The sequence below is a fragment of the Syzygium oleosum genome, unplaced genomic scaffold (genome assembly GCF_021117445.2).
Source record: "Syzygium oleosum isolate NSW1041296 unplaced genomic scaffold, Sole_v2.1 Sole_v2.09, whole genome shotgun sequence".
NCBI classification, from domain to species: domain Eukaryota; kingdom Viridiplantae; phylum Streptophyta; class Magnoliopsida; order Myrtales; family Myrtaceae; genus Syzygium; species Syzygium oleosum.
The window spans coordinates 10,346,875-10,360,698 of NW_026607493.1; the positions used below are offsets into that span (position 1 = coordinate 10,346,875).

A 13,824-nucleotide genomic window follows, 5' to 3' on the forward strand; every position below is an offset into this window, starting at 1 on the left:
TTATGATCAATTATGGTACGTATAAATGACAACGTGATCGGTATTCTCGGATTGGCTAGCTCAGCACTTTCTCAGTCAACTCATTCGCAAAGGGTCGACTTTCCATGCGGTAAGGGTATTTTCGTCTTTTAAATTTTTTGAATTTTTTTTTCCTTTTTTTGGTTTTTTCCTTGCTTTTTGCCGATGTCTGACCACCAGTGAAGCCCAAGAAAGGGTTGGGCAAGGGCCACCCTCATTGGTAACATGCGGGGGACAACCTTTGCCTGGTGGAGGCGACCCTCGCCAGATTTGGGAGTGGGTCGGCCTCTCGCTGCCAATCTCGCCGATGCAGCTTCAAATAAGGGTCTTGCCAGATCGGGTGAGGGTGACCGGCACGAGCCCTTTTCGGGCTTCGCCAGTGGCCAGTCACCGGCCACCGGCAAAGAACAAAGAGAGAACCAGAAAAAAGGAAAGGAAGGAAGAAAGAAAAAGGAAAAAGAAAAAATAATTTAAAATGAAAATTATCTTTAGATAAAAATGCCCTTGACAAACCGTCAAAGTCACGCCTTTATTTGAAACTACTATGACTATTTCAAGTCTTTATTTGATAAAATGAGGTCCTTTCGTATTCTTATATGGAATTTTCCCCTTAAAAAAAGAAGGGTGCAAAGAGAGAGAGGCGACATTATTATTAGCCACGGAAGGAAGCGCGATGGACACAAAAAGAAAAGAGCGCTCTCTCCCCGAACATGAAATTCCCCAAAGCTTCTTTCTTTTTCATTTTGAACCCCGCCCTCTCGTGCAATCTGCCCGCCCTCACCCCAAAATTCTCTCCCTCTCTCTCTCTCTCTCTCTCTGCTGATTCCTCAGATCGTCCCCCCCTCGCTGTTCTCCCTCTCTCTCTCTCTCCCTCTTTCGTTTCTCTCTCGATAAACCTTTCCGCGCGCGCGCAAATCAGCCGATCGTTTCCTCCCTCCCTCTCCCCACCTTCCAGATCAGATCCATCCCACCCCTGCTTCCGCTTCTCCTTCTACCTTCTTCCCTCCCCCCACACGCCCAAACCTCTCCCGCTCGCTAGGGTTTTCGGTACCCCTTCCCCACCCCCCCGCGCTTCCTCCCGCGACTCCTCCTCGGCATGGCCTCCGGAGCCCTAGAGGCCGCGGAGCCCGAAGGGGCGGCTGCTCCCCCCGTCGAGGGCAAGGAGGACCTCCCCGAGAAATTAGAAGAGGAGGAGGAGGAGGAGGAGGAGCCGGAGCCGGAGCCGGAGCAAGAGGACCGGGAGATCGCCGCTCCGGAGGAGACCGAGGCTTCCGACGAGGAAGCGGCCGAAGATGACGACGACGGGGACGACGCCCCGGAAGAGAAGGAGAGCGAGGAGGATCCGAAAGGTGGGAGCTTCGTGGAGAAACGGAGCGTGCCCAAGAGGCGGAAGAGATCGGGCGCGGCGAAGAAAGATCCGGCGACGCCCGGAATCGAGCGGCCCACCAGAGAAAGGAGATCGGTGGAGCGGTATTCCGCTCCTGCCCTCGTCAGGACGCCCTCCGGCAGGGGCTTCTCCATCGAAAAGGTACTGCCAGGCTTGGACTCTCTTTTTTCTTTTTTTAATCTTTTTTCCAAGGGATTAATGGCTTGCTGGTATTTCAGGGTCGTGGTATACCGCTTAAGGACATTCCCAATGGTATGTTTCCAGCTTTAATTGTTTCCTCAAGTTTTACAGTGGGTCTGCCGCCCTCTTTGCCCAGTAGTTCTCTTGCGGGGAGTTACTTGTTATCTTAGTATATATGCTTTTTTGAGTTGAACGGCACGTGCCCTTCAACTATTTCCGGGTTCATTGTCTTGAATTTGTTTATGTTGCCCTGGATATTTCAATGTCTCAAGCTGTGTGGAGGCTGATTTACCCTGTAAAGATGGTTTTGCCATGTTTCACATTTTGTGTGATGTCTGTTCCTTAATAATCTGCATGCTAGATTGTAGTCTATATGCCTGGAGAATCTGCATCCTAGGCAACATCAAGCTTTATAGTCTAATTACTCTTTGCCAAAAATTTGTGTTTGAATATTCGCTTATCGTCATATCCACAGTCACTTTGGCTGAAATCCAACCATCTTGTGGGGTGTAATGGCAAGAATAATATACTGCCTGGCGTGAGCTTCTGTTTATGAACTTTTGCTTGTTTGATTTTTGTTGAAAGTGCACAGCTAATGGTCCATCAATATGAGTAATTTGGGGAAGTATCGCCTTCATGATCATGAACTCTCCATCACAATTTTTGGAGCATTTCTATGGTTTGAAGTAGCAAAACAGAAATTGAGATTGCGATTATCAGAAAAACAAATTTTAGTGTCAGCATTTGGCTAGGATGCACCGTTCTGTTCTTCAGAGTTCTTCAAGCTTCTTCACGTACCTCTGTGCAACAAGTTCTTTCATGCCCTCTACCAGATACCCAGCCTTTTGAAGTTTTGCAAATTACCCACAGAGAATATTTTTGAAGGCTAGCTGCTCCTGGTCAGTAGTAAGTGATAATTATTTCATCAAACGGAGAGCAGACCTGGGAATCATTAAAAATAATATTTTGGTATTTTCAAGCATACTTTTATCTTCTGGAACACTTCTCGAAGGTTCGCATTTGAGCGAATACTGTTTTATGTTTCTAAAATCACGAAATAGCTTTCTAGAACATTACCAAACAAGCCGTAACTTGGCACTTCTCTTTCTCCCTTTTTAAGAATTTTTCAGCTTCCTTGGTGCTAAACGATAGTCAAGCAGTTTGCTTGTACTACAATTAATCTAGTCGTGACCAATTTCTTGCCTTTCTACCCCTGGGAAAGCTTCTTTACGTAGTGCCTTTAGTCCTTCTCATTATTATAAATAGCGGGATGTGTGTTGAAGGCATACTAGGACTTAGCTACAGATACATGATGTTGGTTTTGGAAAGTACATGACATGGAAAATATTTTTATAAGGTAATGCTTTAGCTAGTTATTAGCTCATGAGAGTTATCTCCTAGATGTTGCTATTGCCCGCTAGCACATCTCTGAACATGAATTAGCATAAGTAGGTGCTTCTATGGGTGATAAAATTTTTGTTAGGCTTACAAAATATGCTTGTCAAGTCGCCATTTTTAGTGCTTAGTTGTAATATCGAGGAAAATAGTAGCGTGGCTAGCTTGTTTTGGAAAAGGATTGTTCAAATGAACTTGTGGTTTTGGCTTTAATGTTTCCTTATTATATAGATTTGACATTGACTATTATTATCGTTTCGAAAGCAGTCAAATGACATGATATATAGTGACTATATACTGTTAGCACAAGCTTATTGTGCCTTTGACATAGGGTATAATTCGTGTTCTAGATGAAGTCAAAAAGTAGTGATATATAGTGAGTACTTATTATTAGTGAGACCTTTTATACTTTGAAAGGCTATGCAGAGGTTCAGGGAAAAATGCTAATGACTTAGTACTCAGACTTGCATGTTTCCACAAGATGGTTGTGCGATGATATCTTCATTTACTAAGCAAGTGAATAACATTGTCAGGTGTCGTATTGTTTAGTTATTTGTATTAAACTTAACAGCTTGCTTAAATTTGAAGTGGTTTTTGATTCATATTGTGGTTTGATTTGTTTGGAGAAGAATACCATTTGTAATATCATATGAGAACTGATGAAGTTTTTATTCAAACCAGCATCTTAGAATGCATAGTAAGTTAAGTTGGCTTAATAAAGAACCCTGTGCAGTGGGCATATTGATTGGTAGGTCTGTTAATCTAGGCTTCTTAATTTGCTCTTTTGGAGGATCAATTAGACTGAAAACGTGTCACCAGAAATTTCTAGTGGTCTGAAGATATATAAATGTTGTAAGTGCAATCCTTTTTAATTTTGGATGCGAAATTTTGGCAATGTAGGTGTTTCACTTTCTTCTCTGTGCTTGTGGGACTTTGAATTTTCCTTGCTTCCATTTGTTTTTGTTATCTTGTCTAGGTGACCGCTCTTTAGCCCCGTGGGTGACACTGTTTAAATTTTATTTCCTCCTGTTTACAGCAGCTCACTTTTTATCCTGATATTTTTTAATATTTCAGTTGCATTCAAGTTATCGAAGAGAAAACCTGATGACAACCTGCAAATACTTCATGCGGTACTTTTTGGAAAGAAAGCTAAGGTGACCTTTCAATTTAATTTTATTGGCTATACTTCCTTTGCGCCACTTTTTTTTAGGGTGTGCAGTTAGATGTAGAGGCTCGAAGACTCGCCCTACCTAGTCTAGTGGTTGTTTACTAGAATGCCATGAATCATGGAGTTAATAGTTTGCACAAACAGTTTTGTTTTTCTGTTGATTGACAAAAGCAGTTGCTTAGATAAACAATCTACAACTAGATTTGTTCTAAATTGTTTTTTATTCATATTTTCAATAAATTAACACACCCATCTTTGTCCCTAGCATGGCGGAAGATACGTCCTTGATTAGAGCTGAGAATTATAATTAACTAACCAAATCATATCATTGGCTGTTTCGCTACAATTGAATTACATACCACATTAGAATGTTGCTTGCAAAATTTTGCTCCCTGTGGATTCATATCATGCTTCATCATCTTGCAGTCCAATTTAGTGAATTACATACTTTGTGAAGATTTAAGTCAAATAAAGGGTATCCATCATTTCTTAGTTCTTATTCCCTCATTAACCTTGGGTTTATCAAATCGCACCTGTAGCTTTTGTATGATTGGGGTGTCTGAGATGACTTTTGCTTCAGCAACTATAGAGAAAGCATTGTATGATTGGGGTATTTGAAATTACTTTTGTTTCAGCAACTTCGCAGAAAGCTGCATTATTGAGTTAGAGAAGTTGACCTGTGCACTTACTATCGTTTAGCTCCAGATTTGGACTGCACTTCTATTGTGCTGTTATTTCTCATGCATTCAGTAATTAAAATTGTCCAACCAATTCGGGAAGCTATTCTTCTAAGACAATCAGAAGACTGACATCTCTCTAGGATATCTTAGGGCCTATTTGGTTTGAATTCTCCAAATTTGTGTTTTCGTTTTCAGTTGGAAAGGAAAACATGCAGATGCGGTACTCCTTTTGTCAATTTTTAAGTGAAAATGTGAAACGACCTTTTTGTTGTTTCCACACCTTTTCAATTTTTAAGTGAAAATGCGGTTTTCATTTTGGACTGAAGCCTTCTATTTTTATTTGTGTTGCCAATATATGAAGTTTTCACTTGATGCGTTTTCTTCAAGTCCGTCTCAGATTCTCGAGCCAAGTCATAAAAAGAGAGAGTGAGAGAGAGAGAAAATGGTCCATCTCTTGAAACCAGAAAAACCAGAATGCATGAGAGGGAAAGAGGGAGGACAATCTCAGTTTCATGAAGTGGGAGGGTGGTTGTCTGCTTGAGGGGATAAACGTGAGCATTTACATAGTGGGAGGGATGATGTGATGTCTTCCAACTGCTCTCTTGAGTCGGTGAAATCTTGGCTTCAAACGAACGGAAACAAGCTTAACTAACCATGGGTCATAGAGTTTGCATCTGATTCTTTTAATCTTTGAATAATTATTTCTCATCCTTTTCGTTAATTGAACCCTCTTCACTGCAAGAGCCCCCAAAGCTTCATTTGAAAGAAGCAAATCTCCTAAAAAACCTTGAAAAGGATAGTTGAAAAAGTAGTCCACCCTTTTCATTCGATCAATAAGGTTCTCCTTAGGAGAACTAGATGAATTCAACATTTTGTGTTAGGTGTGCTGTGTTGTATTTCAAACAGGTTGAGGTTTTGAAAGTAGGAGCCAATAAAAATAGCTTTGAAAGAACACATACTTATATGGAAATTATGATGCTTGGTTTGATAGTTGCTGTCGCCTGGTTGCTGTAGGTACTAGACTAGGTGGTAAAAGGGGGGCACTTGTAGGTTATAAGTGTATTTCCGAATAGTTTGTTGAGAGTACTGCTATTTGGTTACATTCTGATCATAATTATTGCATTCTGAAGAAACTTGACAGCGCCTTTAGATGTTGTCTCTGTTTGTCACTTGACATCATACATGGCGTATTACATGCAGGTGCACAGCTTGAAGAGAAACATAGGCCAATTTTCTGGCTATGTGTGGACTGAGAATCAGGTATATGCCTTTTCAGAGCCTTCTGGTTTGTAGTCTTTTGCACCTACATATTTTGAATCGTGTTGGCTTGTTTTGTGATCCCAGGAGATATGGGTTTATTTTGGAGATTTTCTGTGTACACATTTTAATATTTGGGAAGATTTTATGAATGTTCATTTGAAGGATTGTAGATGCTTCCCTTTCAGTTCTCTTTTTTTTCTCTAGCAGGAAAAACAGAGAGCTAAAGTGAAGGAAAAACTTGACAAATGTGTCAAAGATAAGTTGATTGACTTCTGTGATGTGCTCAACATTCCAATAAATAAGGCAGCTGTGAAGAAGGTATGTGATGATACAAATGATTTTTGTTTCCAGCTTCCTGTTTGATATGCATTCTTTCATCCATATTGGATTGGGCATTTTCCAGGAGGAGCTTTCTGCTAAGTTGTTGGAATTTCTGGAATCACCGCATTCTACTACTGATGTTTTGCTTGCTGACAAGGAACAGGTACTAGTATCATGCAGTGTTGCTTTTGAGTGTCTATCTTTTGTATTTAATTTTTCTTGATGATGATTTATATGGAGTTAATGTTAATTGAGAAGGGCCAAAAGCGTAAAAGGAAGATCACATCAAGCAAACCTTTAGTCCCTGGAGAAGCATCTAGTACGATGACAGAAAAGGTTTCTTTTCCTCTCTTTTGCTGTATTAATACCATTCTAGATCTGCCCTTTTTTACCATGTACCAGTATTTTTTACGAACTTAATGTCACTACTTTTCATTCCTTTTCTTTCTAAAGTTATCGTGTGATTGCTTAAAATGGTACTCAGCTTACTGATGTTGTTATTCAGTTTAGCCATCCTCAGTTTACACTGGAAGGACTGATTTGGCCACATATTGTCTGTTTTTTTCACCTCACTCCTATGATTCCTGATCTAATTTTCATCTTTTGACAGTGTTATTATCTCCATATAAGAACTGATAGGGACATCGACATAAATAGCCAGGTTTAGGGAGAGACAAAGTACATCAGCGTTAAAGAGCATTCGGTTCTATTCGAGTTCAGTAACTCACTTTGTGTTGCAATGTTTGGTATTGCCTATTTGTCTCGTCTCTTCCTCTTGAAAAGAGGCCTACAAAACAATGGGAATATAACTACAACATCGTTCAAAAAGAAAATAATGTGCCAGTGGGATCTTTTACTATCACAGAGCATTAAAAATATATAGGTCATTTCCATTTGGGATTGTTTTGATTGTTGTGGGTGTTTTAAGCATTTTATTTTGTCTATTTCCACCCTCCCACCTTTTATCTACTTTTGATACTTGGAAAGCACTTGAGATTTTTGTTTTTGTGTATCATTTGCTGTAGAGACAAAAACAAGCACCTGACTCTGTGAAGAAGAAATCATCTGAGATTGCTTCAGAAGAGGACGATGATGATAAAGGTGATAATAAGGAAGTCAAGGACAATTCTGATGTAAATAGTGATGATGATATGGTGTCAAAAGAGGAGAGCGGAGATGAGAAGAGCAAGTCAGAGGAAGAGGATACACCAAAGGAGCTGGTGTCGAAAAGTTCTTCTAGGAAAAAAACAAAGGAGAACTCAGTGTCCAAAACCAAAGATACCTCGGAGTCTGCCAAAACGGTCACTCCTGCAAAATCTGCCAAGAAATCGTCCACCTCAGCCTCAAAGAAGAGTACTGTAGATGGGGTTGGTAGTAGAAAATCACTTTCTAAGTCAGAAGGATCCATGTCGAAGAAACAAAAGATTGAAAAGAGCAATCAAAACGACCAGAGTGTTTCCTCAAAGGCGAAAACCTCTAGCAAGAAACAGTCTACCAAACCGTCAACTGAGGCCTCAGTCAGGGATCGAGGTAAATATGTTTGCCTTATGTAACCTGGTTCAAGTGATGCAAGACAGATGATAGGAATGTGTGATATATGTTAATAAATATTATCCTTATCACAGTTATGAATATTGGTCCTTTAGGACTTTTGCTATTTTATAGGTAGAGAAAAAATGTGAAGATGATTATGCTGGTTGTATGATCGATAAAACTATAAATTAGTTACCTAAACTATGTGTCGATAATTAAAGATTTTTATATTTTGGACATTAAGTAAAGCGATACTTACAAGTTCTTTCTTATGTGGTCGTATGAAGTTCTATACTTATTTTTGCAATGGTTGTCACTGTCATTTCTTCTTTCGGTAGAATGTTCTTTGTAACATTATTTCTTGATTTTCTTCTCAAGTCTATATTGATATTAAAAATATGTTTAATGGTCTACTTGTGTGCATTGTAATTTTCTGCCAAAACATTTTTGTTGGGATTCTTATCCGATTTCTTATTGTTTTGTGACAGAACTAAAAATTTGTAGTTTGTTGTTTACTAGTTGTTTACTGTGATTTTATCTTTACTTCATTCAGCGCCCCTTTTTATCAGTTGAGAACTGAATTAATAAATCGTAGTTAAGGGTGTTTATGTTCATGACGCAGGGAAAGGCAAAAGTAGCAAAAAGGCGAAAGCTGAACCCAGCAGAAAAGAGATGCATGCTGTTGTCGTGGATATTCTCAAGAAAGTGGACTTCAATACTGTACGTTTTGTTTCTAAATCTGTTATTACATTGTTAAAATATCTCTTTTTGTGCTTTCCTAAACCTCATTTATTTATTCTAAAATGCAGGCAACCTTATCCGACATTCTCCGGCAACTTGGTATGTTTCTTTTATTAAGAGAAGGCTATATAATCTTCTGTTACAATCATGACTAACAGTGCGTGCAAACTTCAGGTACCCACTTTGGTGTGGATCTGATGCACAGAAAGGCAGAAATCAAGGATATAATTACTGAGGTCATAAATAATATGACTGACGACGAGGATGAAGGCGATGACGAGGAAGCTGAGGATAAGGCCGACGCCGATGACAATGAATGAGAAGTGAATAGGGATCCGATTCTCAAGTTTGATTTAGTTCATCAGAATTACAACAGGCATGGCAATTTCTAGGTAGATTGTAGTTTCTGCGAGCAAGCGAGACTGGCCGGTTAGTTCTTGTGAATTAGTTGGAAGAGATCAGTTTGTACCATATAGCTCCAGACTGGCTTTTCAGAGGTAGAGTAGACCTTGCTGATATGGTTTTGTTAGCTTAATCCCTCCTTTCCCCCTCCAAGATTTTCTTCCTCAAAGGTGTAAAATGAATTAGCGGACGGGGACTGCCTGTCGAGATTGGTTAACATTGTGAATGAATTTTAGACGTCAATAATGAGACTGAGCATCTTGGAGACTAACCATGAAGTATCTTTTCAGTGTCTACTTGTCTTTTTTATATTCTGGGGTGCACGAAACGGTTTTGGTGGTTTACTTTCCGGTCCTTCAATCGACACGCCCGTTGGAAGATCGCTAAGTTCTAACAAAATTTTTGTCATCTAGTCTCGACGCATCCCACTCCTCCAAATGTCGAATAAATTTGTCAGCAATTTCATCGGTTTTCTCAATAGGCGCATTGATATCACCAATGACAGTGCCAGAGTTTGCGTTCTCTAAAAAAACTTGATATTTTTTTAGTTCATAAAATATAATTTGTGCCATTCTAAATGATCTAGTATAGTGAAATTTTCAATTTATCCATAATATTAGGGGTGATTAGTTTTAGAGAGTGGGTGATTTCCACTCTAAAGCTAAGAACTGTCCACTAAGGACTAGTTTCACAAAATGAGAACTGTAAACCGCCCGTCGATTTCATGGATTCACCCAGGAATCGGACTAGTCCGACTCTTGGTACGCTTTCCGGTAGAATTGAGAACCATTCACTAAGGACTAGTTTCACAAAATAGGAATTGTAAACCGCCCGTTGATTTTATAGATCCATCCAGGAACTGGACTAGTCTAGCTTCCAGTCCGGTTGTAACATACACAAATTTGGACCCCAAATGGAACTGAGATGACCAAAGGAAAAGGCCTTGGAAATGGTGTGTGGACCGATCCGAGGGTCGGTCATGGATTGGTCAGTATGGATGGAACGGTATCTAAAGGATCGGTCATGGTTCGATCGAAGGATCGTCCATGGATCGGCTAAGGGATCGCCAATGAAATGATTTCCTGATCACGCAAGTCGATTAGAGTGATTCGACCATGGATCGACCATTCGACCGTAAGGGTCGGCAATGGAACGATCCTGGGCGGCCATGGATCGACGTTGTGCGGGCATGTGTCGGTCGCGGGTGATTTCGCTTGGCCATGCACCAGTCACGAGCGTCCATGGACCGACTCCGTGGTACTCGATTCCACGCGGCTACATGACAACCGATGATCGACCATTGATTGTTGATGCTTGAACATAAACTGGTCGCAAATCGACCATGGATCGTTGCGTTGAATTGGACATGCCATGGACCAACCGTGTGCCCGTCAGTCAGGCCACGAGCCGACCTTGTACTTGTCTGTGTGCCGGACATTGTGCCCTACCTTTGGCCGGGCTTTGTGCCCATGGGTTCCGGTCCAAACCCAGTTTTGTGCTGTCAGACTTGGCCACAGGCCGTGCATTGTGCCGTTCATGAGCCAATGCGTACGTCCGATCAATGAATCGATCCCTTGTCCATGCATCTCGTCCATACGCACGGCACGCTGCTTGTGCAACCCGGCACATCGCCCGTCCAGGCTAATTTGTGCCCAATTGGGCTTGTCCGAACAAGTTCGGTACTTGGTCATTCCATATTTTGGTTCAATATCACTTGAACATTATTTGGCCCAGAACCTCGAATTTCTAATGGGAAGGTCGATCGTTTAAGGCACCTGAAACTTTGATTCTCTTAGTTCTTTGCCAAGCCAAGTTTAGTGAAATCTTAGTGTCCAAAGAAGGAAGTGCCATTAAAACTAAGCAAGAACCCAATTATTGAGTGTTTCCTTGATATAGTCATATGATTCACGCCTAGCATGCTTCTTGGACAAGAAGACATGATAACTTGATTATTGCTCTAGCATGCTTCTTGGCCAAGAAGACATGATGACTTGATTATTGCTAACTTATTGGACAAGTTGATCAATAATGGAGACCAACCCCCAATAATAGAGCCTGGGTCAATAATAAAGTTGTCTTGCACAAGTCAATAATTATGACCTCTAGAAAGTGATTCACGCCCAAGGAAGAAGCTATAGACTAGAGGACAAATTAGCAACTTTTTTTGGAAGTTGTCTACTAATTGAGATATAGCACCAATAATAGACAACTTCCTTAGAAAGTTGTCTATGATAAAACTTGACCAAGAAAACCTCAATACTAAAGATAAGAATTTGGTAGAAGATTTCAATAATTGAGTCTTGAATACCAAGACTACCATTCATGCCCAACTTAGAGGCTCACGACCAAAGGAAGGTAAAGAGAGAGAGAGAAATCATGATAATTTACGTAGGCCTTAAATGAATTAGTAGGGCCTAATGACCACAAGGTAGAAACTTGGAGACCAAGTTGGAGATGAATGACCTCAATTAAAAGCTTGCATAAGAAGTTTAATTATGACCAAAGACTTTCAAGGTCTCATCATAATGAAGCTTAGACTTTAGGGCCCCTTCATTAATGGACTTCGGCCTTAGCTCATTAGGACTATGAGTGGATCATACAATAAATAGGCTTGGGTCCTCCTTAGTCTCATTTTTCCTCACATCATCACCATCCACGCCTACCCCACCAACCGGTTCTCTCTTATTCACGCCACCTTCCTCTTGCTCACGCCAATCACCACTTCATTTGGTCCCCACAAAATCTTGCTTTGTCGAGTAGAGTAAGTAGATTCCCTAATCTCGGGATAGGATAACCCGATGCGTTATTAGCCAGTGTTTAATCTTAAACCATGCTTGGACTTTATTTAATGCGGATTTTGTTTGTATGGTTGTCTATATAAGCAAAGTATGAGTCTAAACACGTCTCGAGCGCAAGAAAGGGCATGTACGCCTCGTACGCATGCCATGGTGCATGATCCGAATGAATTCCGTGTGTTTGTTGATACGTACATCATGGAAATACCATGTTTTATGTTTGCTTGGCAATTGCATTACATCGTGAGTGATGTTTGGACGGGGAGCACATTTTTGCTATTGATCTGCCGTCGATACCCGAGGTGGTAAGGTTGAATGCATATATGATGACGATTGATTCCTCCTAATTTGAAATTAGTGAATTTACTTATTGAGTCGACGACTCATTCCTCGTTGTTTTTCCCTCAGACCCATAGGATGGCGGTTCCTTCGATCCTGTTTGGAACCCATGTGGAGATGATTGTGGATGATCGACGTGGCCGGAGGGAGAGCATATCATATGGTCATTCCCAAATCATGGTTAATGAAGGCCTTGAACAAAACGTTCCGCATGTGTTCGAAGCCTGGTATGAGTGTACTGAGGATTGTGGACTGATCGGACCCCTTCGTGGGTTTAATGACCCGTTCGGGTGTGCCCATGACCCAGCACCTGGGACCGCCGCAAATGGGGTCTAGTTGGCCAATCGGACTTGGAAATGACTGAGCGTTTTTGGGGAAATGAACTTTTTGGAGAAACTTTTTTGAAGAGCAATCAGTAGCGGGGTTCGGAGTAACCCAACCTTTGTTATAGCAGGTATGCATGCGTGTATTGGTCCGTAAGAAAAGAAAGGGCATGTAAATAGGCTTGACATGTAAAATATATAGATATCATGTAAATATATGGTTTGTTGTTATTGTCTGCTTTAACCTCGTTGTTCGAATGTTGTTGTGATTGTCCCAATTATATACTTCTGCTTGTCTGTAATTGCAAGATAACAATTTAACAGGATGTCACAAGTATGCCACGGGTCACGGTCTTGGCCGGGACGTGACACCGGTTTCCGAATGAGTCCATGGAACCAATCTTTTTGCATGTGCAAGCTTAAAAGGATTCTCTCTTCAGTATCAAAATAATACCATGACGGTTGACAACCTTCCCTACTCTATTCTTTTTCCAACTTTCCTCGAATGTTTAAAGAACCAAAAGGATAAAAAAAGAGAGCTCGGAAAAGAAAAATCCGGACCTTTCTAACCCTCTTCAAAGAGCCTTGAAAGAAGAAACCCAGAGCAACCATGACAATGACCACAGTCGCCACTAAATATTTTAGGGTCTCGGCCAGTAATCTCCCTTCTCCTTACATTTTAACACCAACCCAAAACTCTCTCCTCCCTTTTCTTTAAATCTCAAACACAAATTCAAACCCATTGATACAAGAAAGAGACCCCAACTCTCGGTCCGTAGCAAGAAAGGTGGTAACTTTTAAGAGGTCACATTGGTGTAAGCAAAGAAGGGAGAACATACATTGAAAAGAAAAACACATTTAAGATGAGGTAAGAGAGTCGAAAGGGCTAGGGTAAAGAGCGTGCGTGAGGAGGTAGAGGAGAGGGGTGTGCAAGAGCTAGCTTGATTAGGGTTTTTTTTTATATATATGTGCGTGTACCGGTCTAGGTTGGTCATTCCACACCAGAAACCGGATCGGACCTCATGGGAATTAGGGGTGAGCGGTTCCAGGTTCCGGGTAGGTTCCGCCTGGAACCTGGAACCTACCCTCGGGTACAGGTTCCTCAAAATGAGGAACCTGGAACCTACCCGTCAGAACGTGGAACCTGGAACCTACCCTGTCACAGGTTCCAGGGTCGGTTCCAGGGTCCAACAAGTTCCTTTTTTTTATTTCATTTTTAGTTAAACAAAACGAAAAATGAATGCAATAATACCGAATAAGAGAGAATACAAAACAAACAAAA

The 13,824-nt window shown here is 41.0% G+C and overlaps 1 protein-coding gene across 2 annotated transcripts; it reads left to right on the forward strand.

Annotated features, from left to right (window-relative positions):
- The first annotated feature begins 1,011 nt into the window (after nt 1-1,011).
- Nucleotides 1,012-9,356, forward strand: LOC115694175 (DEK domain-containing chromatin-associated protein 1-like). 2 transcript variants are annotated; one of them, XM_030621317.2, is made up of 11 exons: nt 1,012-1,546; nt 1,624-1,657; nt 4,055-4,134; nt 6,029-6,088; nt 6,293-6,406; nt 6,492-6,572; nt 6,668-6,745; nt 7,435-7,939; nt 8,565-8,662; nt 8,752-8,782; nt 8,858-9,356. In XM_030621317.2, exons 1-11 carry the CDS (start codon nt 1,115-1,117, stop codon nt 9,001-9,003), a joined length of 1,659 nt encoding a protein of 552 aa, XP_030477177.2. In that variant the 5' UTR covers nt 1,012-1,114; the 3' UTR covers nt 9,004-9,356. The 2 variants fall into 2 exon arrangements, with proteins under 2 accessions (XP_030477177.2, XP_030477183.2); XM_030621323.2 differs by having other exon boundaries at nt 1,013-1,546; nt 6,296-6,406.
- Nucleotides 9,357-13,824: the final 4,468 nt, after the last annotated feature.